Source organism: Rhamphochromis longiceps, linkage group LG3 (genome assembly GCF_057381845.1).
Source record: "Rhamphochromis longiceps isolate RC_006_pf linkage group LG3, R_longiceps_female_GT1.1, whole genome shotgun sequence".
Taxonomy (NCBI): Eukaryota; Metazoa; Chordata; class Actinopteri; order Cichliformes; family Cichlidae; genus Rhamphochromis; species Rhamphochromis longiceps.
The window spans coordinates 6,412,085-6,438,800 of record NC_140559.1 but is presented as its reverse complement, the minus strand read 5'-3'; the positions used below and the strand labels follow the sequence as shown (position 1 = coordinate 6,438,800).

At 42.8% G+C, this 26,716-nt stretch overlaps 2 protein-coding genes across 5 annotated transcripts in view; both read right to left on the bottom strand.

The window, feature by feature from the left end:
- LOC146672673 (uncharacterized) overlaps positions 1 to 26,716 on the bottom strand; it is a 128,970-nt gene that overhangs the window by 94,346 nt on the left and 7,908 nt on the right. For 2 of the 4 annotated variants that reach the window (XM_085388135.1, XM_085388153.1), the window contains exon 2: positions 16,327 to 16,432. The exons of 1 other annotated variant lie outside the window; for it this stretch is intronic. In XM_085388135.1, the coding sequence (XP_085244261.1) occupies positions 16,327 to 16,344 (18 nt within the window). In that variant the 5' untranslated portion in view covers positions 16,345 to 16,432. Of the gene's footprint in view, positions 1 to 16,326; positions 16,433 to 21,611; positions 25,397 to 26,716 lie in introns of those variants that run through there. One more of the 4 variants, XM_085388143.1, reaches the window with a different exon arrangement.
- Positions 11,534 to 13,769, bottom strand: LOC146672675 (uncharacterized). Its single transcript, XM_085402598.1, has 3 exons — positions 13,762 to 13,769; positions 12,947 to 13,265; positions 11,534 to 12,621 (listed from the first exon to the last, which is right to left on the bottom strand). Exons 1-3 carry the CDS (start codon positions 13,767 to 13,769, stop codon positions 11,929 to 11,931), a joined length of 1,020 nt encoding a protein of 339 aa, XP_085258724.1. The 3' UTR covers positions 11,534 to 11,928.

Below are 26,716 nucleotides of genomic sequence, written 5' to 3'. Positions count from 1 at the left end.
GTCCCGCCCCACTCCACACCTGAACACGGACTCCCTCGTCTCACCGTCAGATGCAGGCAGAGGGGCATCCCTGCCCTGTTGTGCATTGCAGCCATCGCCACCCACTGTTGCTGTTCCTGCGTTGGGACTGGATCGCCGAACGACTCGCGGCACCCCACAGTCAGGCAGCAGTTCCTTCCACACACGTGCGGGCTTGCACGCGTTCCTTTTTCTCCTGCTCACCTTTCGTGCGTCGCTCCTCTTTTTGTCTCTGCGCTCACTATCCCCTTTAACAGGTCAACCTGGCGGCTGATAGGCCACCTTGGGGAACGCCCCCACCTCACAGGTGCCTACAATTGTCTGTTTAGTCCACAGTGGATTAAAGGAACATGGTACAACATTAACACACATAATATAAATATAAGGATAAAACCATGCCATATAAATATCAATAAACAAACATGCAATATAAATATCACAATAAAATCATGCAAATAAAATCAACACTATGTACCAATACACAGATTGATAAAACATAAAAACACAAATTTCCACTGTGTGACATCTGCGTGTGATTATCAGTTCAAAGAGGGGGAGAGGAAAGAGGGAAAGAACAAGGTCAGGAAGAATCAGGTAAGGAAGCAGACAGGGAGCAGTGACAGTTACAGCAGAAACTGTTAAACTGCTTGAGAGAGTTGATCACCAAACACTGATAGATTTGCCAACCTGAAGGTGACGTTAAAATAAAAGAAACAATCTGCAGAGCCATGTTAGTCGTGTCTGCAGTGAAGAGCTTTTTACACATTGTACCATAGGCACAGTTGCCTCCATTTTTATAATTTTTTTAATTAATATTTTGTACATTTGTACATTTCAAGGACTCTATTTTTGGAGTGCATGTTTATGTATCTGTATTATATTATACGAACACTTTAAAAGTCTGTCCAAAAATCACTCAGTTTACTTTTTACTCACTATGAGCATCATTCTCCCCAGTAATTAAGGTCAGGATATGTATTTTTTTATTCCAATCCATTCTTCTTTTGCAGCGTTTAAATAACCTTGATCAGATTTGATGGTTTTGTTACAAACTTTTCAAAAACTGTTTGATTAGAGGGTTTTTTTTTAATTGAATATTGATTTATTGATTAGCATTCAAATATCTCAGTGAAAACAATAAAGATCTACCACAAAGCAAGAAACCGAGACAAGGCTAATCAAAAGGTACTGGCTGAAGCATGTTTATTAAATTGTGTTAAAATGTACAAAACAGTGATGTCATGTTTTGAGACTTGATGAATTTAAGAATCTTATGATTTAATAAAGACATTTGCAGACTTGCACAGAGAGGGTAAAATTAGGATGACTGATAACGGAGACGAAGACAACAGACGACGAGGACAGGAAGGAACAGGGGTTTAAATGCACCAAGGAGACAGTCAGAGAGAACTTGGGACAACTGGAGGCATGTAGGGATGCAGGGACTGACAGAGACGGGGAAGACGTCTCATCGTGACGAGTAAAGTTTATCTTGCCTGGCTGGGCAGCTCTCTGGGTGCTCAGCACCCCCAAAGCTCTGATCCTAGAATCGCCCCTGGTTGAGACGCATTTTCTCTAAACACCGGGTCTCTGTGGTTTTTAAACACCTCAACACGCTGCACCAAAAACTGGTCCACCCCAAGGATCGGGTCCCCGACACAAACAGAGTAACATAGTGTACGCTGTTAAGTGCAGGAGGATTGGCAGGATTTATACATCGGGGAAACCAAACAACCTCTGGCTGAGAGGATGGCACAACACAGAAGAGCCACCTCGTCAGGCCAGGACTCTGCAGTCTGTTTACACCTACAGGCCAGTGGACACTCTTGCAATGATGAGGATGTAACATCCTGGACAGGGAGGAACGCTGGTTTGAGGGCGGAGTCAAGGAGGCCATTTACGTGAAAAGGGAAAGACCATCTCTGAATGGAGGAGGGGCCTAAGGTCCATCTGTCACATCTTACATGCTGTGACTGCAGCCATTCCCCAGCTCTCTGTGAATGGGACTCATGGACATGGATCAGTGGTTGTTGATCAATGGTCATGAGAATTTGCATGATTAAGATGAAGGAACGGAGCTCAGCCCCAGTGGGCTGGTTTCAGTCATTATGCAAATGTCCTGTTTGTAAGACTGAAACCTGCAGCTGAGACTGAAGACGTCACCTGATGATGACGACACGTTTCTCCCACAAAACGCTGCGTCCAGATGAACAGAACCAACTTTTGGAGACTCGTCTCTTGTACTGACCCACAGTTTTGTGTCTCTTGCAGCTGTTTCATCGGGCATGTTTGTTGTGACCCAGAGTCCAGATGTTTCTGTCATGGAGGGAGAGACCGTAAGCATCACCTGCTGCTGGACAAGAACGTTTGAAAGATTCAGAGTGTCCTGGCTGAAAAATCAAACAATAATTAAGAGAGAGACCAACGCAAATCAATCTCCAAGTCTCTGAAAAAGGAGGCAAAGACTCATCTTTGAACATTTCAAACATCAGAGGATTCAGGAACACACATTTGTAAAGTGACTGTGGAGATTCCATCTTTAACTGTGTCTAAAGGAAATGGGACCATCATTACAGTCAGAGAGAAGACGGTGAATAACAACAACAACAACCACACAGACTCCAGTGAGTGAACACGTTCAGTTTGGTGACCAACACGCCTCCAAAATATGTCAACGTCACCTTATACAGATTAAACGCTGTCACATGAAAGTCTAGTCTGTCACGTGTCTGTGCTGTTACCGTACACGTGGCAGCCTTTGGTCGTCTGAAGGGACGATTAATAAACATTGAATCCTCCAAACCAGAGCGATGAAACTACCTGAACGTCTGTCAGCTGAAAACCTTCAAACTTACAGACGTTTGTGACGACTGGCTTAGAAAAAACTTTACAAACTTGTTCAGCGTTTTTTGTTTTGTTTTAAATTTATGTGATGATTCCAAAAACACTGCTGATTAAAAATGAATGATTGACTTTTGACTGATTGTCTCATTTAATGAATTAATTAATACTTATCATAGTAAACTCCTCTGGGTTACCATAGTAACACGACCAGTAAAGATGCTTTGGCATGCAGACTGGAGCAGCAGGGATCAAACCACCGACCTTACTATTGTCAGGTGACCTGCTCCACCTCCTGAGCCCCACTTCTCATGACAAATGACTTCCTTTTCTTTTATTCTCACTGACACTTGAGGATTGATCATGTTTGATTAGAGCTGCTGCTTATTCTGCAGCCACAGGATGTGCCGAGGCTCAGGGAGGGGCAGCCATGTGACCAGTTCGGCTGAGAGAAAGAAGACATCAAAGACGTGCTGTGGAGGAGCCAGATATGAATAATAACTCATGATTAAACACGTAGAGGTGTATTAACACAAAGTGAGTGAAGAAGAAACACCCAGTGCATCATGGGAGTCCCCCAGCAGCCTACACCTATTGGGTGGATGTTACATGTACAAGATTCAAACTTGTGATTTGAACTAAATAATTTCATGTTTCTGTGGTGAACATAATTAAATCATGTAGCATCTGCATGAAATTCAGCAACTTAATTCTTGTTCTTGTTGAGATGACAGGATACAATCTAGTCAGAGTGGTTCGTTACCTGGACTCACGAAGTTCACAAGATCACATTAGATGTCAAACTGCAGGAAAATCACTGGAGTTTTCAGCAGCAGACAACTATGCCCACAACAACAGATTTTTTTGAGTGTAACTAAGGGAGGATTCAGGGTCACCTGGTCCAGCCCTAACTATATGCTTTAGCAAAAAGGAAAGTTTGAAGCCTAATCTTGAAAGTAGAGATAGTGTCTGTCTCCTGAATCCAAACTGGAAGCTGGTTCCACAGAAGAGGGGCCTGAAAACTGAAGGCTCTGCCTCCCATTCTACTTTAAATACTCTAGGAACAACAAGTAGGCCTGCAGAGTGAGAGCGAAGTGCTCTAATAGGGTGATATGGTACTATAACAGGGGTCCCCAACTCCTGGACTCCGGTCCAAATCCAGACCCCAAGAGGATTTTGTCCGGATCACAAAGCAGTTTCTCATTTACCGTGTAGTTGGATAGTTTCTTCCTGCCGGCTGCCGTGGCTGACTTTTGAACTGGCGCGACACGCAGCTATGCAGGTTAGCATCATGCTGGTCCACTCTCACAGCCAGCTGTTGGCGGTAATGCACCACCAACTGCCAATAAAACGACAAAGAAGAACAAGCTATGTGGGTATGTGAGTTGATAGGTTACTATGTTGGGAGCTTGCTGAGTGGATGAGTAAAAGAAGATGGCTTTGTCAAAAATACTTATAAAGTTATAAAGAGTGGAAATCTGAAGAGCTGTTATGAAATCAAACATAAGAACTTCAACCAAAGCTGTGCGCCTGGGTCTGACGGTAGAACAAGAAGAATAAATGAGGTATGAGCGGCTACACGGCTGATAACAGTCTGTGACAGCACAACAGCATACGAGTGTTCACTGTGAGCACGGTGGACTTTAGGAGGACACAAAAAGACTTTCACTGACTGGAAAATGATAAAGAGTGAAAGGAAGCTGCAGCAGAAACACTTTTTAGTTTGGAAGAGAAACAATGTAACACTTTTAGATGGAAACAATGTAAAGTGCAACAATTTACCTTCAATAAAAAAGAAATCCTTACTAAAACTCTAAACATTTGAACCGTTTGATACTGAAACATAAAATGAAATAAACTCCATAAACAATCAAAATGAATTCAAACTGATCAGCAACATTAACTCAGGAGCACAATATATGAAACACTTTAACCTACAAAACAAAAACGAATCAAACAGTTTGTGCTGATTTCTTTCTTTGATCAAAATAACAAAGTCAGCATTAATGGCTCCGACGAGCACGTTTTGCAGTGCACAGCTTTTCAAAGCAGCTTTGAAGCAGGATCCTGCAGCTCTCAGCTCCTGCTCAGTGTTTAGCTGGGACCTGGACTTGGTCTGCAGCAGCAGCAGAGAAGCCTCACAAAGATGAGACTAAAGGAAGAAGAACGCCCAGAGCCTGCTGCCCTCAGAGTGGATACTGCTTCTCTACACTCAGCCAGAATCCACTCAGTGTCTGTGATGTGAACTGCAGTCTCAGTGTGGAGTCAGACGTCAATGAACTGGTTCTGCTCTGCAAAGCTGAAACCAGTTGGAGCTGGTCATGCTGGGAACTGTTTTCATGGAAGTCCTTTTAAAAGTATCCCATCAGTGATGAAATATGCTGCTTGATATATGGAGTCACTGAGGCGGCATCATCATCAGTAGTGTCAACAAATTCATGCAGGTTCTCCAATGAATCTGTGTCTCCTTCATCGAGTCTCCTGCCCCACACTGCAAGCTTTCCAGTGACAGAGCTGATCTTGTGACCCGAGGGAGGTTTTTATCTTTCCCTTGAAGCTGTAGATTTACTTCATTTCCAAATATGTCACTCAGGTAGGCCAGTTTTGCCAGGAAGCTCTCATCACTAACTCTGCGACTTCATACTTGTGCTCCTGCTCCAAAAACATCTGATCTGCTCTCTGAGCACAAAAACTCAGGACAAGACTTTTCCTGGTGACAGCCGCCTGGCTTCACTGTGAAACAGCACAGCTTGATGTTCGGCTCCATCTCCTCACAGACAGCAGAGACACTCTTGTTTTTACTGGTCTGGTCTTTATAAAACCGACTAAACCAATAATTTCAGTCATAACCTCACTGAATTCAGAGGAAAGCTGCTCTCAGTGTGAAACACTCCAGCAGAGGGCGCTGTTAAGTCCTTATTGTAACACAGTTACTGTGTGCAGTTAGACTTCATACATAATCTGCACTTATTTCCATCAGACATGCTGTCAGTAAATGATTGGTTTCTATTGATTCTACTTCCTGTTGACTCGTTTGATGACAGTGAAACAATCACAGCTGATTGTGTGATGATGTAAACTGTCACTGTTACATTCAGTGTGTGTGACATAATGTTAGTGCAGGCTGATAACAGCCTGGTTCTGTTAGAAACACATGAACGTGTCCATAGATCAGTGTGTGTTTAACATGAGAGCTTCAGCCCTGCTGATGTGTTAAATAAAGACATGCAGGAAAACTGATGAGACTCTGAAATAACTCTTTATATTTATAATGTAACTCTGCATCAAAAGAACAACAAAGGATCCCAGACAGGTTTCTGTGAACAAAGACCATTCTGATGTTTCTGTGTTTCTAACAGTTTGACATTATTAGTAAACAGACTGCAGTGAGCAGCATTTATAAAGAGCTTATATATAAAGATATGACAGCTGTTTGACAAGTTTATCACTCTGTGTTTGGACCTGATCAGTCCAGCTGTTTACTTGAAATATGTTCATTTTGGGGTGGGTACAGTTTCCTCTGCGGTGGGTAGGGTGGGCTGCCCCGGTTCCTGTGGGGCTTGGCAGTGCTACCGTAGGCCCCGGTCTGGATGGACCTGAGCTCCCTTGCCTTGGTGGGTACCAGAGGACGGGGGTGCCTACTGGGGTCAGCGGGGGAGCTGGCCCTAGGGAGGGGCATCCTCCCCTCCCTCCTTTTCCTCCCCATCCCCGGCTACCTCCCTCTTCCCGCTCCACCACACTCACCCATACAGGTAGGGCCTTGGGGGACAGGTGTGTCACAGGGGTGCAGGTGAGACATCCCCCCCCCTCCCCTCTGTCCCCTTCTGGCCACCTGTGCCTCAATTTTATCTCACAACTTAGACATCCACATTACTTACACTCTCATAACACACACATATATATAGGGCCTTGAGGGTGGGCACGTTAACGGCGTCCAGTGGACGGTCTGTGTACTCAAACCTACCTCTGGCGCTGGTGCCCACCTCTCAATTTTAAATCCATGTAGACATTGAGGGTTCTCGGGAGGGGCCATGCTAACACCTGCTGCTCTCTGGCAGCAGCACCATTTTTTAGTTTTAAATGCACTTTAGACAAACACGCAGCAACACTACACATGAGCGGGAGGAGGGAGGTATGGGGTCTTCACACACCCCCGTTCTCTGCTAGCCATTGGGGCGGGGGGGCTGGGAGGAGATGTTGGCTGTCCGATTGGCCTCCCTGCTGCTGCGGAGCCTGGGACGGTCTGCTTGCCTCCACCCCAGGGGGAAGGGTAACATCTCTTGGGTCTGGGTTCTGTTTCCCCCTCTGGGGGCGAGGGTACCTGGACCCGGGGTATAGAGTATGTTTGGGGAGTGTGATTGTGTGTACATGTCCATTTATGTCAGTCCTTACGTTGGGTGAGTGCTGAATGTTTGTATATGTGTGCATGAGGGTGGGAATGCATGTTTGTGTCTGTGTGTGCCTGTTTGTCTGTGTCTATATGTCAGGTCGGGTCTTAGACTCCACTTCTCTGGGAACTCCCAGGCCCTCCAAGGCCTATCTCCCCTCACCACACTCCCTGCTGGTGACTGATGCCCTCAGGGGTCGGTGCATTGGTGGTTCTTGGTGTCCGGGGCTGGGCGCTCAGGTATGTACCAGCTCACTCCCGGTGGCTACCTGGCGGGGCCTGGCACCTGTTGCTCGGTCAGGCCTCCTCCGGGGTGCGGGGGGCCCTCGGGCCTCTGGCCTCAGGGCCTGCGGCTCGGTTCACTCTGGCACAGCTGGCTGCCGGCGGAGCCGTTGGGCACGCCGGTGCAGCCCCCTCTAGCTTCTGCTCGGTGGCTACTGGGTGATGCCTCGTCTGGGGATCCTCAGCCCTTCCCATGAGGGTGGCACAGATGCCCCTCCGGTGGTCCTCCTTGGGCTCTCGCACTCTGGGGCCTGGATCTCCTCCATGCCTGTTTCATGCCCTGGGGGACGGGGCTATGGCTCGCTACATCCTCTTGCAGACCATTACATGTGGAAACCATTTGAATACAAGCCACACAGGCGTGCACACAGGTGTTCACTGTTCGTAGACTTAAATTACACCTTTCTTGGCTGCTACTTCAAAGCACATTGTGCGCTGTCTGTCCTGCGTGCTGCAAAACACATTATTTGACCACAAGTGTCTGTGAAGGTTCTCAGTCATCCAGGTCATCGTAGTCAAAGGAGCCTCTGTCAGCAAAGAGGCACAGAAAAGAAGATCAGACACCAGCGAGGGAGGATAAGAAGGACAGATGCAACAACATTGTCATCCTCTATGTAGCCGGAGTATCAGAAAAACTCAGGAGAGTTTTCTCCAAGCATGACATCCCGGAGTATTTCAGACCCAGCAACACGCTCAGACAAAAACTGGTTCACCCGAAAGACAAAACGCCAAAACACAGACTTAACAATGTGGTGTATGCTGTACAGTGCAGCGAGGAATGCCCAGACCTCTACATTGGAGAGACCAAACAGCCACTTCACAAGCGCATGGCACAACACAGAAGAGCCACCTCCACAGGACAAGACTCAGCAGTCCATCTGCATCTTAAGGATAAAGGACACTCTTTCGAGGATGCCAATGTTCACATTTTGGACGGAGAGGACAGATGGTTTGAAAGAGGAGTGAAAGAAGCCATCTATGTCAACTGTGAGCGACCATCTTTGAACAGAGGCGGAGTTTACGACAACAACTCTCTGCCATCAATAATCCAGTTTTGAGATCCCTTCCCAGACGCCTTAATGCCAACTCACATCCTGGGCCATCTGATCTCAGGAATTCGCATGATAAGGTGGGGCCAGGTTTCACAATGAACTCACCCGAAACTCTGGCTGATTGGGACCCACACCCAGTTTCACACCTTGGCTCAGGCGATTAGAGGATCATCAGGGGGTCCTTTTGTCCCTCTGTGGGGGGTCACTCCCACTAGGTTTATATCTGGGACTCTCCACCATTTGACCTTAGAACTGAAGAAGCTTCTCGGATGAGAGGTGAAACGTCTTCAAGCAACTTAAAGAAGTCCAGATGCTTTTCTTTGCAAGCTCCTTTGACATTTGACCACAAGCAATCTTTTCTGGTTTGACGCCGTCTTTGTAGCCAGAAACCAGCTCTCTCCTCGGCTTCCTCCACTACACGCTTCCCCCACGCCAGTCTCCTCCGTCACTATAAAGGGGAGAGTCATGAGCTCCATCACCCTCACCTGTGCCGTCCAACGTCCCGCCACCAGCCTCCACTGCAGCAGGCCAGAGACCACACCCCTGCCACAATAAGTAAAAGTATATCCTTGCTGTACCCTTAATGCTAAATGTGCTAAATTAACCGCTGCCTTTGCCCCTTTGGGATTATTCTTATGTCACTGGGATGTTGACCTTTGACCTTCACATTAGAGAGATGGGCAGACATAATTAGTGTATGAATTTTAAAGTAACAGGTAATAAAGAGAGTGTAGCAAATGTAGTCAGGTTTATTACTCTGTATCACACATGAGTGCCCGAGGGAGGCGGGGCTGACTGGGGAGACACAGGAAACAGAGAGACAGGGCTGACTCGACATGAAACGATGAAACGTGGGACACGGGAACAGAAACTAAACACAGGCTGAAATGAACACTGAGGAAGGGAGAACTAAGATTACTGAGAGCCTGATAAATAAGAAGAACAAAAACCAAGAAAAACAAGAGTCAAAGAAAACCAAAAACACAAAGCATTGGGCCAGGACCCACTGCTGTGACATTTATATGTGATAAAAACATTAAAAACTGCTCAGATGTTGAAATCTTTCTACGTATACTTTAGGTTCAGCTCTCCAGCCTGGCATTTGGTTAAGCATGATTCAAACATTTGATTTTGTTTAACTGGTTTTAATTATAGTTACTTTTTGTGAACATTTGTTGCAGCATTTAAAAATACATCATTTATTTTCAAACTTTTATTTGATTTAGAGCATCATATTTGACCAACGTAAATGTTTTAATTTCATATAAAATAACTGAAGCAGTGAACTAAATATCTGAAATCTTTCCTTCCTTAAAAGTTATAATCCTACTTAAGTTATAGTGCAAATGCTTAAGCAACAAATATACTTGATGCTAATTAATTAATATTTCCCTTTGATGTTGCAACTATGCGGTCACTTCTGTCTTTAAACAAAATTATATTTTCCAGTTACAGAAATCATAAAGTCCAAACTAAAGTGCTACTGTTGCTATATGCATTTTATATAAATCATGGATGATGGTCCTGACATGAAGGAAGAGAAAGTTACAGGTTGCATCCTTTGACTTTGTCTCCGTGCCTTTGGGCGATTTTCAGAAGGACAGATGTTTCTGTTCAATTCTTAAATCTATTTTTTCAAACACAAACACTATTTTAAAGCTTCTAGAGAGTAAAATATTCATGATAATTATAATAACAATAATAAAAACAAAAGCTCTCAGCTCCATCAAACCAAGCAGCAGAAAGAACAATAACTGAAGAGAAAACTTTAACCTTGTAGACTTCATTATGTTCCAGCTGCACTACAGACGCTGTGACCTTGAACTTAAGCAGGTCATAAAGTATGTGCAGCTCAATAACTTCATAATCAGACCCTGTGGTATTTAGGCAGCAGAACAACTAAGAATAACAACTACAAATAATGTTTTTAGGTTTCTGTTGTACTGCAAGGTTCTGTACAGGAGAACCAAACCAAGAGCAAATATTACGTCTCATTTACACCTGAGCACGAAGAGCCATCAACATTTAGCAAATTGAATCATCTTTGTTTAGATGCAAGAAGAATCATATAGAAATGAAAAAGTAGAAATAGAAATCCAGAGCAAAGATATCCTCTAATTCAGCGTAGCACATGTGCAGCTGCTGCGATTCACGTAAGCATTCGGCTCGTCGCTGTTGCAGATTTTTCTCTCGCTGTTCTGGCTCACAGCACTGCAAACACAAAAATAAATATCCCCAAAGGTGTGAAAGGGAGCTAATTAGTAAGAGTATTGTTACTCTCCGCAGGAGTAGTCCAGCAGTAGAAATCAGTCCAATAACAAGGTGTGTAACATCTAGCAGGGTGACAGAAAAACCCAGGGTAACTTCTAAGGACCTCAACGTCTCTCTCACATTGTGTTTTTTAAACATGCTTCCATTTGTCACTTCAGTCTTTACTCTGAAATACAGGAAGAGAAATCATGGCTGAAACAATTTCTCATGAAACCAGGGGTGTGGTCCAACAGTCAGTTTGGTGAGGAAGGTTCCTAACTGAGAGAAGTGACCCAGAAGTATCTGTGTAGCAGCCACAATGAATCCAGATCATGAGCTTTATTAACTGATCAAAGTCTCTTCTTTCATCTTCTGTATCATTCAGTTTGCATTGGTAATGCCCATTATTGTAATGCTTTTTTAAGACGAGCAAAACTTTATTTCACTTTGGGTTAGCTGGGATAAGTGATGGATGGAGGGAATTTTACTTCAGCCACAGAAATCCTAAACAGGAAGGAGGAGCAGAGTTACAGTGGATCACTATCCAGCAGGGAAACAAGGTTTATTTCAATTTCTTGGCCATGAGTGAGATTTACTGAGTGGGCAAATTAGGGAGACGACACCATCAGATTCCGAGCCCTCCATGTGTTAATCAAGAGACGGCTGCTGTGCTACATCCATATATAATGAATAAATTAGGAGCTAAAGCTGAAAGGACAGTTTATTTGTACCATCTTCACGTGAACACATTCAAGAACATCACAGATGAAGAAACATTAAAAACTTCCACACTACATAAAGCAAGAAAAATAGTTTTTCTTTCAGGTGGTTTCAGAAAAACAGAAACATCAAACATCTCCAAGACTCTCTTTGAAAGAAGAAGCCTTGTGTGCTAAAACATGTCAGAGTTTTAAAGGTTAAACATGAGTTTCCAAAACGTTTTGCTGGAGAACAATGAACTATTTGACTGAGTTTCAATCATTTACAGACGAGCAAAACCAGGACAGAGAAAAAAGGACAAAACTGACTCAGTAAAACAACAGAAAAGAAGATCCCATGTAGATCTGTATTATGTAGAAGTTCAGCCCAGCAACCAGTTCAGTTCAACACAAGTTTAAATGATTCTATCTGAACTCTGTGGAGCCTGATCTCAAGCTTTTTGAGTCCAACACAGAAACCAGAGGATCTTTCTGTGTCTTCAGATTCACTGTGATCCAGTGATGGGAGTGATTTCAGCCCTGAGTGATCGCGCTGATGTTTGCACAGAGCAGACAATGAGGTGAATGTTTGGGCACATTGGTAACAGTGAAACAGTTTATTAGTAACGTGGGATCGTTTGTGTTTGGAGTATGAACTGAGATTCCTGAAGCTCTTGTCACACTGGTCACAGCTGTAGTTTCCTTCCATGTGTGTACGTTCATGAATGTTACGACTTTGTAAATATGAGAAGCTTCTCTCACAGTGTCTGCACTTGTGTGGTTTCTCTCCTGTGTGGACTCGTTTGTGTGTTTTAAGCTGACCTGCAGTGGTGAAGGATGACCCACACTGATCACAGACGTGCTTTTTAACCCCACTGTGAATCAGTTCATGTCGTTTTAAATCACTTGATGTGGTGAAGCTTCTCCCACATTCTTTGCAGTATTTCAGTTTGTCTCCAGTGTGTCTACGTTGATGTAGTTTTAGGGTCTTTTGCCGACTGAAAGTTTTTCCACAGAGGTCACAATGAAAGTCTTTCCCACCACCACAGTGATGACAGGGTTGAGAACTGGATCCATCTGTGTCGCTCTGCTTCTAAACAAAGACACAAAGACAGTGTAAGTCAGTCCTTCAACATTTGTATCCTGAACGTCGCCTGAAATAAAGAGCATCTCTGCAGACGTCCAACTACATTTGACTGTTTCAGTTAACACACTCAGTTTACTGGGCTGCAATAACTACAATACTACCACCATAATACTACAGTAATACTAAAATCATAACTGAAAGGAAAATCTGAATAATCACTCAGAGCTGCTTTTCCATGCAGTAGAATTGCTAACATGCTAACACAGTTTAATGAGCAGAGTTGTTCCAAACAGTCAGGCTAAAATGACAAGATAACAATATAAATACATACCTCACAGTAGCTGCACTTGTAGAGTCTCTTTCTGGTGTGGATCTGTTGGTGTTGTCTCAGGTGATGTGGAGATTTAAAAGTCTTCTCACACAGGTCACATTGATAAGGTCTCTCCTCAGTGTGGGTAAATATGTGTTGTTGTAACTGTGCGTCTGTTGTAAAGTATTTGCCACACTGTTCACAGCAGTACACATCATGTCTGGTGTGAATGCGTAGGTGTGTATTTCGGTTCCCTCTCTGGCTGAAAGTTTTTCCACAGATGTCACAGCTGTATGGCTTAATTCCAGAGTGGGTAACTAGATGACTCTGTAAGTTGCTACTGTGAGTAAAAGCTCTGCCACACTGATCACAGCTGTACGCTTTAACTCCACTGTGGACGAGCTGGTGTGTTTTTAGGGAACCCTTCAAGGAAAAAGACTTTCCACACAAGTCACAGCTGAACGGTCTCTCTCCAGTGTGGATGACCTGATGCTGTTTTAGTTTAGCCCTCACAGTAAAACCCTTCCCACACTCGTCACAGGTGTGTTTTTTCTCTCCCTTTCTTCTGTGAGGTTTGTCGGCCTCCTGAGAGTGCTGACTTCTGGCTCCATGTTGGTCCTGCAGTGACAGAGATACAAACAGAGGCAGTGAGTGAAATGCAGTCGTGGAACAAACTCAACCTTCAAACTCCATTAACACTAGTTTTAAACCTGAAGGTGGAGCGTGGCACCAAACACCTTAAAGGTCTCTTATCCCCACCTGCTGGTAGTTCTAACACATTACATCCAACCTGCTGTTAAAGATAATTCATGACTGTTCAAACACTAAAATCATGCCCATCCATCCTGATTGTGTACACACACACACACACACACACACACATTATTTTATAATTTAGAATATTTTGTTGTTTCCTATTACATATTTCTATAATTTGTATAGATTTATACAGAATTATTCAGTGATAATAAATCCTATGTTTGTTTATTCTAAAGGAACCCCGTTAGCTTCCACAACAGATGTTGCTCGTCTTCCGTTAAATACTCCCATATAATATTACACAATAAAGTGGATTCAAGATATCCACATAATTTCACTCTTACATCCACAGTGAGGTTTCACAATTGTTCAAACATAAGTAATCAATAATAATAGTAATAATATCAATAACATTGAGGCACATTACACAAATTTCAAAAACAAATCATGTCTTACAATATTTACAACAACTAAAAGCTCTGTAAATCAGCTTTTAAGTGTTCATTGAAGTTTTGAATAATTCTCTAATTTTTTAAGGCAACTTATTCCACTTAAAAGTTGCTCTAAATGTAACAGTTTTACAAAACGTTACTTTTAACTCGAGCATTTACTAAATTGCAGCTTGTTGAAAACTGTGTAATATGATGATGTATTTCATCTGGATACTGCAGCTGAGCAGAATAAATGTGGTGTGTTTAACAGAATTGCTTTCTTTAGAACTACAAGTAAGCCATAGAATATTTTAGCCTGTACAGGAAGCCAAGAAAGGTTATTATGCATTTTATCAATATTAGTATAGTATGAACATCTTCACACTAATCTGGACGCCTTATTCTGGACTAACTGAAGTCTGTTAAGATCTGTCTTATTAGCTGCTGACCAAATGATTGAAAAATACTCCAGATGAGACATTACTAGTGCATTAATGACATCTTTCATAATGAAGAAGTGATACACAAAGAGCATTTCATAGCCATAGCTATGCCTTGTCGGCAGAGTTATGTGACATTAGTGATGTTTGTACTTTCAGCGTTAACTTGGTTTTAAAGCCTTTAAAATATACGCCGTTCAATAGTCGACCTTCATCTGACAGAGAATGTGATGATTTTGTGGATAATTAAAGTCAGTCATATATCCACAAACACAACAAGCTGAAAGTCAGTGATGCTGCTCGGTTTGCAGTCCTGAACATCACGGCACAAGCAGGATTCACTGCACTGTTAATGTTAGCTGTGTTATATTGCTGCCTCTGTTCGGTGGTGTCGAGCCAAACGCACTTTAACGTGTGTTTGAACGAGCTGACGGTTCACTCGTTAAGCTGAAAGAAAGATGCTTTAATCACAGCAGTCACACATGTGTCCACTGCACCATCTGGAACTCTTCTTGTTTACACTCGTAATAACACAAACACTAAATCCTGCTTCTCTGGTGCTGTTGTGTAGCAGTGTGTACACCTGAGACTGTCACCTGTCTGTCTGTCCTGCACTCTCTCTCTGTTTCTTTCTCTCTGATTGTGGAATAAAAGTATGAACATGTGTTTATAAGTTACACTTGTGTTTGAATCCTGCAGCTTATCACACATTTGATTTCCATGTGTGACGACTGCAAGTGTCCAGAGTGAGGACAGACTGAGGGAGCCACTGCTGCACATCATCTGTGAGGCTTTGCACCCCTGATGATCCACCAGTACAAACTCAGCAGTGTGTGAGGAAGAGGAGGAGGAAGAGTCAGCAGCACAGAAATGAAGCCCAACAATCATGTTTCAGTCCTGTGGTCTCAGCCTCAGATACTCATCAAATCACACAGAGCTCATGTAGAAACAAATGAACTAAATATGTTCTCCTTCATTTCTGTCAAACAAAGCTGTATGAAACGTTTCCAGCTGTTAGTATCATGGTTGCTAGGCAACCTGGGCAGCGCGACGGAGGCTAGACGTCCCATTTCACGAGCCTACGAGCCTCGCACTTCGGCCTTAGCGGTCTTTGAGTACGCGGCCCTTGAGGACTTTAAAGCTGCAGAACCTGAATCGGGATACAGCCATGATGATCTCCAGCCTCGTGCTCGCCAACATTCTCACCTGAGTTAAGAAGACGATCACTGAAATGGTCTCAGCAGGTCCTTTGATGACAGCAATGAAATTCAGTGGTAAGGCTTTTTGGGGATTAAGTTCGTTTTCATGGCAAAGAAGGACGATGCAGTTCATCTGATCACTCCTCATAACATTCTGGAGTGCAGGCAAAATGCTATTATAAAAACTTAAGCAGCAACTTCTCCAGGTTCCAATATTTATGCAATTCTCAAAGCTTTTGGCCACGACTGTATAACCTCTTCTGAAGTTTAGTGGATATTATACATGGTTATGCTCAGGATGTGTCGGCCAGTTTCCACTGGAAACGCCTTTTGGTTAAACTGTCAGCGAGGAATTTGCATTTGCACTGTTACATTTTTATATAACTTTAATGCACATAAACAACAGCTGCTTGTTTCAGTGAAAATACATTGATGGCTTTTTAATAAAGTTGTGCAGCTGTAAAGTATTTTGTCTGGTGTCAATTCTATCGTCAGCTACATCGTTATGGCAAATGTTCAAATGTATATGGTGATAAATATCTTTGGTCATATGGTCCTGCTCTGTCTGTCACCTTCTGTGTTGAGCTCATTGTTTCCTCTGTAGTGGCTGAGCTGAGTCCAAGGAGCTGAAAATGTTCCTCTGCTGCTCCGTCAGACTCTCCTCCTCCTGCTGATCAGCTGGGACACAAAACAGATCTTTGTTAGGCTCCACACTGCACTGAAGAGTCAAAGTGTCTCATATGTTCATCTGACAAGTAAAAGAACACATTTTTGTTTCCCGAGGTGGGCAACTTGTTGGAAACAAACACAAAAGGTTTGAGCACTGATACCTGCCATTGCTGGCATTGAAAGATGCAACGCCAGCAATGTGGATTGTCAAGACTCAAACCAATCATCAAGCAAAGACAACAGGGATCATTTGTTTCTGTTTATTTAGCATTCACAGCATTTGTAGTTGCCTTCTGTGCAGGGGAAGTCCACGCACACTGTGTGGTACCGCCATCCGCAGAAGGTGCATTCAACCTCTGTAAGAGAAACGAGATTGTCTAAGACTGAAATGATATTTACTAAAGAAGTGGTGATTTGTAAAACTTCACATTTTGATCCGGGACGTACTCTGCATGAAACCAAGCGCTCACTCTTCCTGCTCAACAAATGACAAGGGCGGAGCCTTATACCACGTGATACAGAAGCTGTGCCGTGTGATGCTAAAATTAGCAGGGAAACAACAACGGAGAGCACGTCAGGGATGACGAGAAAGTGACAGGAGAAAATCCGTCCCGGTCAACCACCCAAACATCAATAACGGGAACCTTATACAGCGCTTCCCTATACACGTCGAACTCCCGCAGGCACAAAGACATCACGGAGGCTATCACTTATCACCTGACCAAAGATATGGCTCCCATCAACACTGTGCAAAACGAGGGATTTAGGAAAACGATCAACACCCTAGACAAACGCTACACAGTGCCGTCCCGCAACTATTTTTCTATTGTTGCACTACCTGCTCTGTACACGCAGCGTCGAGCAACGGTGGAGACGGAATTTCAAGCAGGACAACATTTTGCTGCAACAACAAAACGAGAGACATTTGTTGTTTCATGTTTATTTATTGTTATGAGAGAATCATGATCTCAATTCTAAGCCAAAAAATCGTGATTCTCATTTTATGCAAAATCGTGCAGCCCTAACATTAACACAAAACTATTGTTTCACCAGAGAAACACACATGAAGAGAGAGAGAGAGACAATAACAGCTACCAAACAGTCGTCATAATTTGTCACACAATGAGAAAAGGACAAATCAACAAGTAACAATGACTAATTAATATTAAAATCTGTAACATAATGTATTGTTTGGAGTTTAGTCTGATTGGTTCAGGATGAGCTGCCATTATCCAATCACACGTCTGCTTACCTGCATCTTTTCTCTTTTTTCTAACCTGAGCACCTGATGGCTTTGAACTTTTGTTGTCCATCTTCAATTGGTTTGAATTTTGCGCTGCAGTACAAACACAAATCCCCCAACCCAAGGATCAGCACAATTAACCTAACAGCAGGCACGTGCAGAGGGGGGGGGCTAGAGGGGCTTGAGCACCCGCCCCTTTCCTGATGGGTGCCCAAGGTGCCCTTTTGTTGAGGCAACTTTTTTTTTTTTAATTTTAATTTTTTTTTTTTATGTGTGTGTGCGTGCGGAGTCCTGTCTGTGCCCCTCAACAATAATATTTAACTATTAATCACAGTTTTGCTAAATAAAAGGATCTGGCTTGCATCAGTCACATGATCACATTTAACCAATGATCGCCCTTGACAGCAGAACGCGCTGGTTACGAGCCGGGAACGAGCTCACAAAGAGCACGCGCATTTGTTGCGGTCCGGAGCTGTAGGAGAAACACAAGTTAACTCAGAGACACAGACTGATGCGACAAAACCAGTAAGTAGCTGTACAGCGTACACTGTAGTGTGTAGCACACAGGAGTATTAGCTTATTACGTACACGTTGGTAAGCTGTCTTGTTGCTACTGACGAACTGAAACAAACGAGCGTGCTGTGTGTGCAACAGCGCGACAAACATTACCTGTCCTTTTATTAACTGCACAGGTAGTGCTGGTCACAGCTGCTGGCTACCTGTGTAAGGCTGTCATGGGTCTGTAGCTCTGTCACCGTTTTAGGGAACATATTTAGTTTTAAAGCAAGTTTCCGGGCTTTTCCTGCCTTTCTGGAGGGATTATATTTCACTAAAAACGATCTAATATGCATGCCCACATAATTATGCATTATTATAATTATAATATATTAAAAACACACGCTGTATTTTAAAGAACATACATTAAGAAGCAGATTATATTAGATTTATATTTTAAATAAGACAAAATTTGGATGTTACAGCAGGAAGATTATTGTATCTCTACAGTTTAAAAATGTAATAAGCTTTGCCCTGCACAGAGTGGATAGTGAAACAAATGGAATCATCATAAATACATTATTTCATATTTATTACTTCCCCCTCCTCTTTGCTTTATTATTGTAGCTCTAGTAATAAATAATAATGTAAGGATTCTGGATCAGCACCATGATGCCCATAGTATATACAGTATTCTGAAGAAGGTCTAAAATGTCACTGTGTGTGTGTGCATGTGTGTGTTTTATTTAGATGGATTTTTAAAAAAAAATATTACTCATGATATAACATTGTGCAGACATGGCTGGTAAGGACATGAGGAGGAAACAGCAGGAGCTGTGTGAGGCTACTAAAGGCAGGGCTATAACATTTTTCTGTCATCATTTTATTATAGATTAAGTGCAAGAGTTGTTAGGTGTGGATAATTAGATTATAGTTTATTGCAATAGCAAGTTGTGCCTTGTTCTCACATAGACAGCAAGTGGAGAGTGATATATGAAATGATGGGATGGAAGGAAGAAGAGAAGCAAAGAGTGATTCACAGGCAGAGCCTAAATTATTTCTCACAGTTTTTTGTTGCCTTATGGTTCCAAGCGCTGTCACCAATCTTTGCATTTTGTTATTATCTCATGACACTTGTTTAATCAGCTACCATCTCTCCTGTGGACTTTTTAATGTCTACAGTCTCAGACCAACACAGCCCTGCCCTCATAGCTGGACTGGCCATCGGGCATACCGGGCATTTGCCCGGTGGGCCGCTGGCGATTTTTTGTTTTTATGGGCCGACCGATTTCTTTCTTTTTTTTTTTTTTTTTTTTTTTGGGAAGGGTATAAATAATGAAAGGTGTTGGATTGGCCAATTGGTCATGATCGACTCTGGGCTGGACCAATTACAGCCGAGGAGGTCGGATGCACCCGCCCCCTTGTTTAGCAATCTTATAGACGAACTAAAGAAAATGGAGAACAAAAAAAGGAAAGGAGGTGCCGAAAAAATTAGGGCCAATGTGATGGACCGAGTTGAAGAACAGGAGGAGCCCAGGAATTATTAGAAAAATATAGTTTCCATTTATTTAACCCCCAAAAATTATATTTACAAGACTAATAAATGTTGAGCTCATAAAAGAGGTCAAAGAAACAAAACTGAACCCAGGCAAAGACTGCAAACTTAACAAACCAAATGACTGCTCAAACATACATAATTGACCTAAACATGAAATGACATACAAGGGTATATATAATGGCTGATCAGACCATTGTGACACATGAGGGGTAACAAACAAAACACAATCATAAATCACAAAAAATGCAGTACAATCTAGTTTGTTAATAAACTAAACACTAAAGAAGAAAATCAAAAACCCCATTAAACCCTAAACTCAAATATTTAATTAAATACAAATCCTTTGTTTTTAAAGTAAAGAAAACACACATTTCTTCCCCCCCCCCCCCCCCCCCCCCTTCAGCAGGAAGTGGTGGTGTGGTCCAATTATCTTCCTTTGTATTTAATGGTTTCAAACCCTGGCTACCATCTTTTGTCCAGCAACTCCCAGGGATGATAGCAGGTAAGAAATAAAAAGACAAAGGTTAGTCAGAAAGCAAAGAAATGAAGTAGTATGAATACATAAGTAAACTAAATGTGCGCGCTTACAAATAGAACAAATGTATCCAAACCAATCAATAAAGTTATTGGAAACTAAAATGTATTACTATGTTCAAATGAAGAATGAAAATACAAAAGTTACCGACTTTAGAGTGTGGCCACGGGTTTGGCCATCACACACACCCCCACTTCTGGATCTTCCATCAGGCAGCGAGAGAGGTAATCAGCAGTGGTATTGTCTTTTCCAGGGATATAGTGAACCTTAAACCGGTATGGCTGCATAGCCAGATACCACCTGGTGATTCTCCCATTAGTGTCTTTCATTCTCTCCAGCCACTGCAGGGCTTTGTGGTCAGTTTGAAGGATGAATTCTCTTCCCAGCAAATAATACTTGAAAGAGTCAAGTGCCCATTTAATGGCCAAGGCTTCCTTCTCAACCGTTGCGTAGCGGCTCTCCCTTGGTAGCAGCTTACAGCTGATGTAGGCGACAGGATGTCGATCCTCTGGTGGTCCCTGCAGAAGCACTGCTCCCAAACCTCTTTCAGAAGCATCAGTCTGCAATGTAAAGTCTTTTGTGAAATCTGGTGAGTGCAGAACGGGGTCCTTACTCAGGGACTGGCGAAGGTCTTTGAAAGCTGCAACGGCTTCAGCTGTCCACCGAATCTTATTGGGACATCTTGAGCCAATCCTGTCCGTCAGTGGGGCTGCTCTAGCTGAGAAGTTGGGAATGAATCTGTTGTAGAACGCAGCCATGCCGAGGAAGGATCGCAGCTGTTTCCTGGTTTGTGGAAGAGGACATGATGCAATTGCATTAATTTTGTCAACCTGTGGTTTAATTGTCCCACCTCCAACAGTAAACCCGAGGTACTGGACTTCAGTCCTAGCAAGAGCACACTTTGCTGGATTGATGTAAGCCCTGCGGTACACAGCCGATCCAGCACGATTCTTAGGTGATCCACATGCTCTTCCCAAGTTCCACTGAAAACAACAACATCATCAAGGTACGCACAAGTGAATGCTGAGAGCCCACAGAGTACCTTATCCATTAGTCTTTGAAATGTTGCTGGGGCCCCATGGAGACCAAATGGCAAGACTGAACTCGAACAATGCCCACGGAGTACGGAATGCTGTCAACTCTTGAGACTGCTTAGTGAGAGGTACTTGCCAGTATCCCTTGGAGAGATCAATGGTCGTTAGATATTTTGCCTTCCCCAAACGCTCAATGAGATCGTCAATGCGTGGCATTGGGTAAGAGTCAAATTTTGATATGGAATTGAGATACCTGAAGTCGATGCAAAAACGTATCGTGCTATCCTTTTTCGGAGCCAACACAACAGGGTTGCACCACTCACTTGTTGAAGGTTGGATGATTCCAAGAGACAGCATGAGGTCCACCTCCTCCTTTAACTCCACCAGGAAGCGTTCCGGTATCCTGTAACTCATACGCTTCACAGCTGCATCAGGTTTTAAAACAATGTCATGCTCCACCAGACTCGTACAACCTGGGTACTTTTGAAATATGTCTGAATCAATCAGAGGTGTTACCTGAGACTGTTGCTCACTGGTGAGATGGCTCAGGTCCAGGACAGACTGTTACTGAAGGCAAGTAGTCATTAACTTCTTCCTCCTCATCCACGCTGTGAATAAGCAAACCCTCTGTTTTATTCTCAGTGCGTGGAATCCATTCCTTAAGAAGGTTAACATGGAGCACTCTACTCCCTCGCTGGAGACCTGGTGTAGAAACTTTGTAGGTAGTAGGTCCAAGTTTCTTCTGTACTTCAAAGGGTCCCTGCCACTTTGCCAGCAACTTGCTGTCAGAAGTTGGCAACATTACCAAAACCTTCTGGCCAGGGACAAAACTCCTGTGGCGAGCTTTTTTATCAAACAAAGTCTTTTGTTGCCTCTGAGCAGCTGCCATATGACTGAGCCAGTTCACTCATTTGCTGAAGCTTTTCTCTCATATGAATGACATATGAAATAACATTGACCGATTCCTCTTTACCTTGCTCTCTCTCCCATGAGTCCTTTAGCAGGGTCAATGGGCCTCTCACCTCATGGCCATAAAGAAGCTCAAACGGGGAGAAGCCAGTGGAGGCTTGAGGAACTTCCCGGTAGGCAAAAAGGAGGTATGGCAGCCACTGGTCCCAATCAGACCCTGTATCATTGACAAACTTTCGGAGCATTTGTTTGAGAGTTTGGTTGAAGCGCTCCGTCAGTCCATCTGTCTGTGGGTGATAAGGGGTTGTCTGCACACTCCTGATGCCTAACAGCTTATAGACCTCTTTCAACAGTGTGGACATAAAATTAGTGCCCTGGTCAGTTAAAATCTCCTGTGGGAATCCAACCCTTGAGAACAGTTGAATCAATGAGGAAGCTACAGTTTTTGCTTTAACAGTTTTTAATGGAAAGACTTCAGGATACCTCGTAGCATAGTCTGTAATGACTAGCATAAAGCGATTTCCAGATTTACTTTTTCTACAGGACCAACTACGTCCATGCCAAGACGCTGAAATGGTATACCAATGATTGGGAGAGGTTGGAGTGGTGCTTTGGTGGGGACCCTAATTGAAGTCTTCTGACATTGAGGACAACTCCTGCAAAACATAGCAACATCTGAGCGCAAACCAGGCCAGAAAAAGTATCGCTTGATGCGAGCGGTGGTCTTATGCTTCCCCAGGTGGCCAGCCCAGGGAATGGAGTGCCCCAAAGTAAGCACTGTTTTGCGGGCTGCTTTAGGGACCACTAACTGCTTAACCTGGCCGTGCTGGTGGTATAAGATGCCATCTTGCAGAATGTACAGCTCTTTATTTGTGTCAGATTCAACAGAGTCCTTTTCCTTGGCCCTCAGCAACATGGCAGACAAAGTTGGATCAGCCTGCTGCATTTGTCTGATGTTCGTAGGTACTGAAAAACCTAAAGGCATATCTGGAGCAGCCTGAACTGATGTCTTTCTAACAGTGTGTTGAAATTTTTCACGTCTTCTTTGACTGCGTGGCTTCCAAGACTTTCCGGGATCTGTCTCTAGTTCAGCCTCAAAGAAGGGTAAAGCACTGAGGGTTGCATAATGCTCGTCCTGATTTTTAGTTTGAGCCCTTGTTATAACAACATTGCACTCATGTACTTCCCTCAACAGATCATAGATGACTGGCAGATCCTCCCCAAGAACTACAGGATAGGGCAGCTTATCAGCTACACCAACCTTTAACAGATAGGGTGTCCCCTGCACTACAATAAACAGATCAGCAGTAGGGTATGGTCTTTCATCACCATGTATACAGCAAACTGATATGGTTTCAGAGGGGCATGTGTAATCGTTTGACACATATTTCCTGTGTACCAGAGTCTGTGTGCTGCCAGTATCTATTAAAGCATTAATTTCTTGTCCATTAAACTTAACTGTGGTGATTTTATTTGACTGCTTTCTCTCAGATTTAATATCCACATTCTGATGAGGCACGAAACACATCTGAGATAATTTTCTTTGATTATTAGGACACATGGGCTTAGTGTGACCTTCCTGTCCACAAAGGTAGCACACTGGTGGCCTTTTACCTGGCTTCGAGCTATTCAGGGGCTGCTTTTCCCTTGTAAAGGGCTTACCCACACCCATCGCTGACCTCTGAGGATGCTGAGGGGGTTGCAACCGACGTGAATCTCTGGCAGCCTTCCATGCACTGTTGCTCCATGGCTGACTCTTACTTCGGGCAGCTACAAACACATCAGCCAGGGTGGCAGCCTCTGCAGCAGACTTTGGATTATGCTCCTTAATCCAGACCTGAAGCTCAGGACACAGCATTCTTAAAAACTGCTCCAAGATAATAATTTCACCAACTTCTTTTACAGTTCTGTTTTTCGGCTGAATCCATTTTTCATAAAGTTCTTTCAGTCTTGCATACAGTTCCTTGGGACTCTCATCAAAAACTTCAAGACAGCGAAATCTTTGCCTGTATGTTTCTGGGTTTATATCATATTTTTGCAAAATGGCAGCTTTTACCTTGTCATATTGCAGTGAATCGTCCACATCCATATTAACATAAGCACTTCGAGCCTTACCAGTAAGAAGAGGAATGAGGTGAAAAATCCAGTCTGACTCAGGCCAGCGACAAGCAGCTGCAATTCTCTCAAAAGTGGTCAGAAAATGTTCAACATCATCTTCAACAGCTAGTTTCTCCAGTTTAGGATGATGAATATGCACAGACTGACCTGTTAATATGGAGGCTGAGCCAGAACCCTCATGCTGAGATGTTGCTTGTGTCTGATAATCAGCTGGAGTTTCAACAGACTCTGGATCAGTTGATGTGGGCTCTGGAAGTGGGGTGGTTCTGGCCTGCACTTCCATTTGCAAAAGCCAAAACTGGTGTTGCAAACTCTTAAAACGCTGTTCTTGCAGTACAGCATCCTCTCTCTGTTTTTTATCTCGAACTTCCTGTTGTCCCAAGAAAGCCTGAAGAATCCCAGCAATATCAAGAAGAGTTGGCTCCCTGGTATCCTCTCCTTCAGTGTCTCCAGCCACAACTGAAATTCCTTCTTCCATCTCCTTCTCAATCTCTGGGTGGTGCAAGGCCTCTCTGGCCTCCATTTTATTTCCTCTCTTTGGGCGCACAGCATTCTGCATGGCTCAAAAAGTTTGTCAGGGGAGAAAAAGGGGCAGAAAAATGCAAAAAAAAAAAATCCTGTCTCCTCAACTGAAGGATCCCACTTCTGACACCACATGTGATGGACCGAGTTGAAGAACAGGAGGAGCCCAGGAATTATTAGAAAAATATAGTTTCCATTTATTTAACCCCCAAAAATTATATTTACAAGACTAATAAATGTTGAGCTCATAAAAGAGGTCAAAGAAACAAAACTGAACCCAGGCAAAGACTGCAAACTTAACAAACCAAATGACTGCTCAAACATACATAATTGACCTAAACATGAAATGACATACAAGGGTATATATAATGGCTGATCAGACCATTGTGACACATGAGGGGTAACAAACAAAACACAATCATAAATCACAAAAAATGCAGTACAATCTAGTTTGTTAATAAACTAAACACTAAAGAAGAAAATCAAAAACCCCATTAAACCCTAAACTCAAATATTTAATTAAATACAAATCCTTTGTTTTTAAAGTAAAGAAAACACACATTTCTTCCCCCCCCCCCCCCCCCCCCCCCCCCCTTCAGCAGGAAGTGGTGGTGTGGTCCAATTATCTTCCTTTGTATTTAATGGTTTCAAACCCTGGCTACCATCTTTTGTCCAGCAACTCCCAGGGATGATAGCAGGTAAGAAATAAAAAGACAAAGGTTAGTCAGAAAGCAAAGAAATGAAGTAGTATGAATACATAAGTAAACTAAATGCGCGCGCTTACAAATAGAACAAATGTATCCAAACCAATCAATAAAGTTATTGGAAACTAAAATGTAGTGATGGCCAAATGAAGCTTTCTGAAGCACTGAAGCTTGTATTGAAAAATGGTTCATTACTCGAAACTTTTCAACACAGTCCTCTCTGGTGACATCTGGTGGCCAAAAATACAAAGAGCAGCTTGAATCCACAAAATAAAACCAACTGCTTCATTACGATTGCCTACTCTACACAGTGGAGTTTTGTCTGATATTGGGCCTCCGTTGTGTTGCTTTGAACGTGTATTTTTTTGGTGGTTAAAAAAAAAGTGTTTTATTTGTTTAATAAATAGTTTTGACCAGTAAACTCTCCTTGTTTAAACATGCACCATGGTGTGGTCTTCCTTTGCTTGTGACTTCTTGATGTTAGTAAATACAATAATTGAAAAATACCACGTTACATATAATATATACATATAATAATGTACAACACATTATGGAGTATGCTTCTGCTCTGAGGTCCTGCCTCCATGCACTTATGCAATTAATCGCTAGACAGGTGTATTTATAAATAATATTATATTAGGGAAATTTTCCCAGACATATTTTTGACCTGGGGGTAGAATTGATTGTGAAATGGAAAGGAAAAATGCTTATGAAATTGCAAATTAAAAACATGATGCATTGACGGTAACCCTTTTTCATTTTTATTTAAAAAGAGAATTTGTTCTAATGTGCGATGGCCGAACCTGTTCCTTTTCGTGGAGATCATTTATCCTATCATTTATCCTAAGTCTTAAGGAAAATCCCTTCACATGGCACAGAGGAGGCTGGAGTGCAGAGAAACTGGTAGAGATGCAGTTTTACAGTCTACCTGGGCCCCACCAACTATCAGCTAAAGAGAATAAATAAATTCAATTGCTGCACATTTGGCAGACTAACATTTTTAGATTAATTAAACAATAAAATATATATTTTTACAACATTACATGTAAAGAGTCAAGTGGAAGTTTTTCTAAAGTTATTTAATGATATTTATATTATGGAAGCAGATTTTTGACATTTTACCTTTTTCCTGTTTTCAGATATAATAAACACGCACAAAACAAAAGCAAACGGCC

What these genes read in the sequence shown, in the direction of transcription:
- LOC146672675 (XM_085402598.1), bottom strand. An exon ending in ACAAGTGCAGCTACTGTGAG is followed by an intron (nt 12,622 to 12,946) that starts GTATGTATTTAT and finishes GTCTTTGTTTAG; the next exon opens with AAGCAGAGCGACACAGATGG.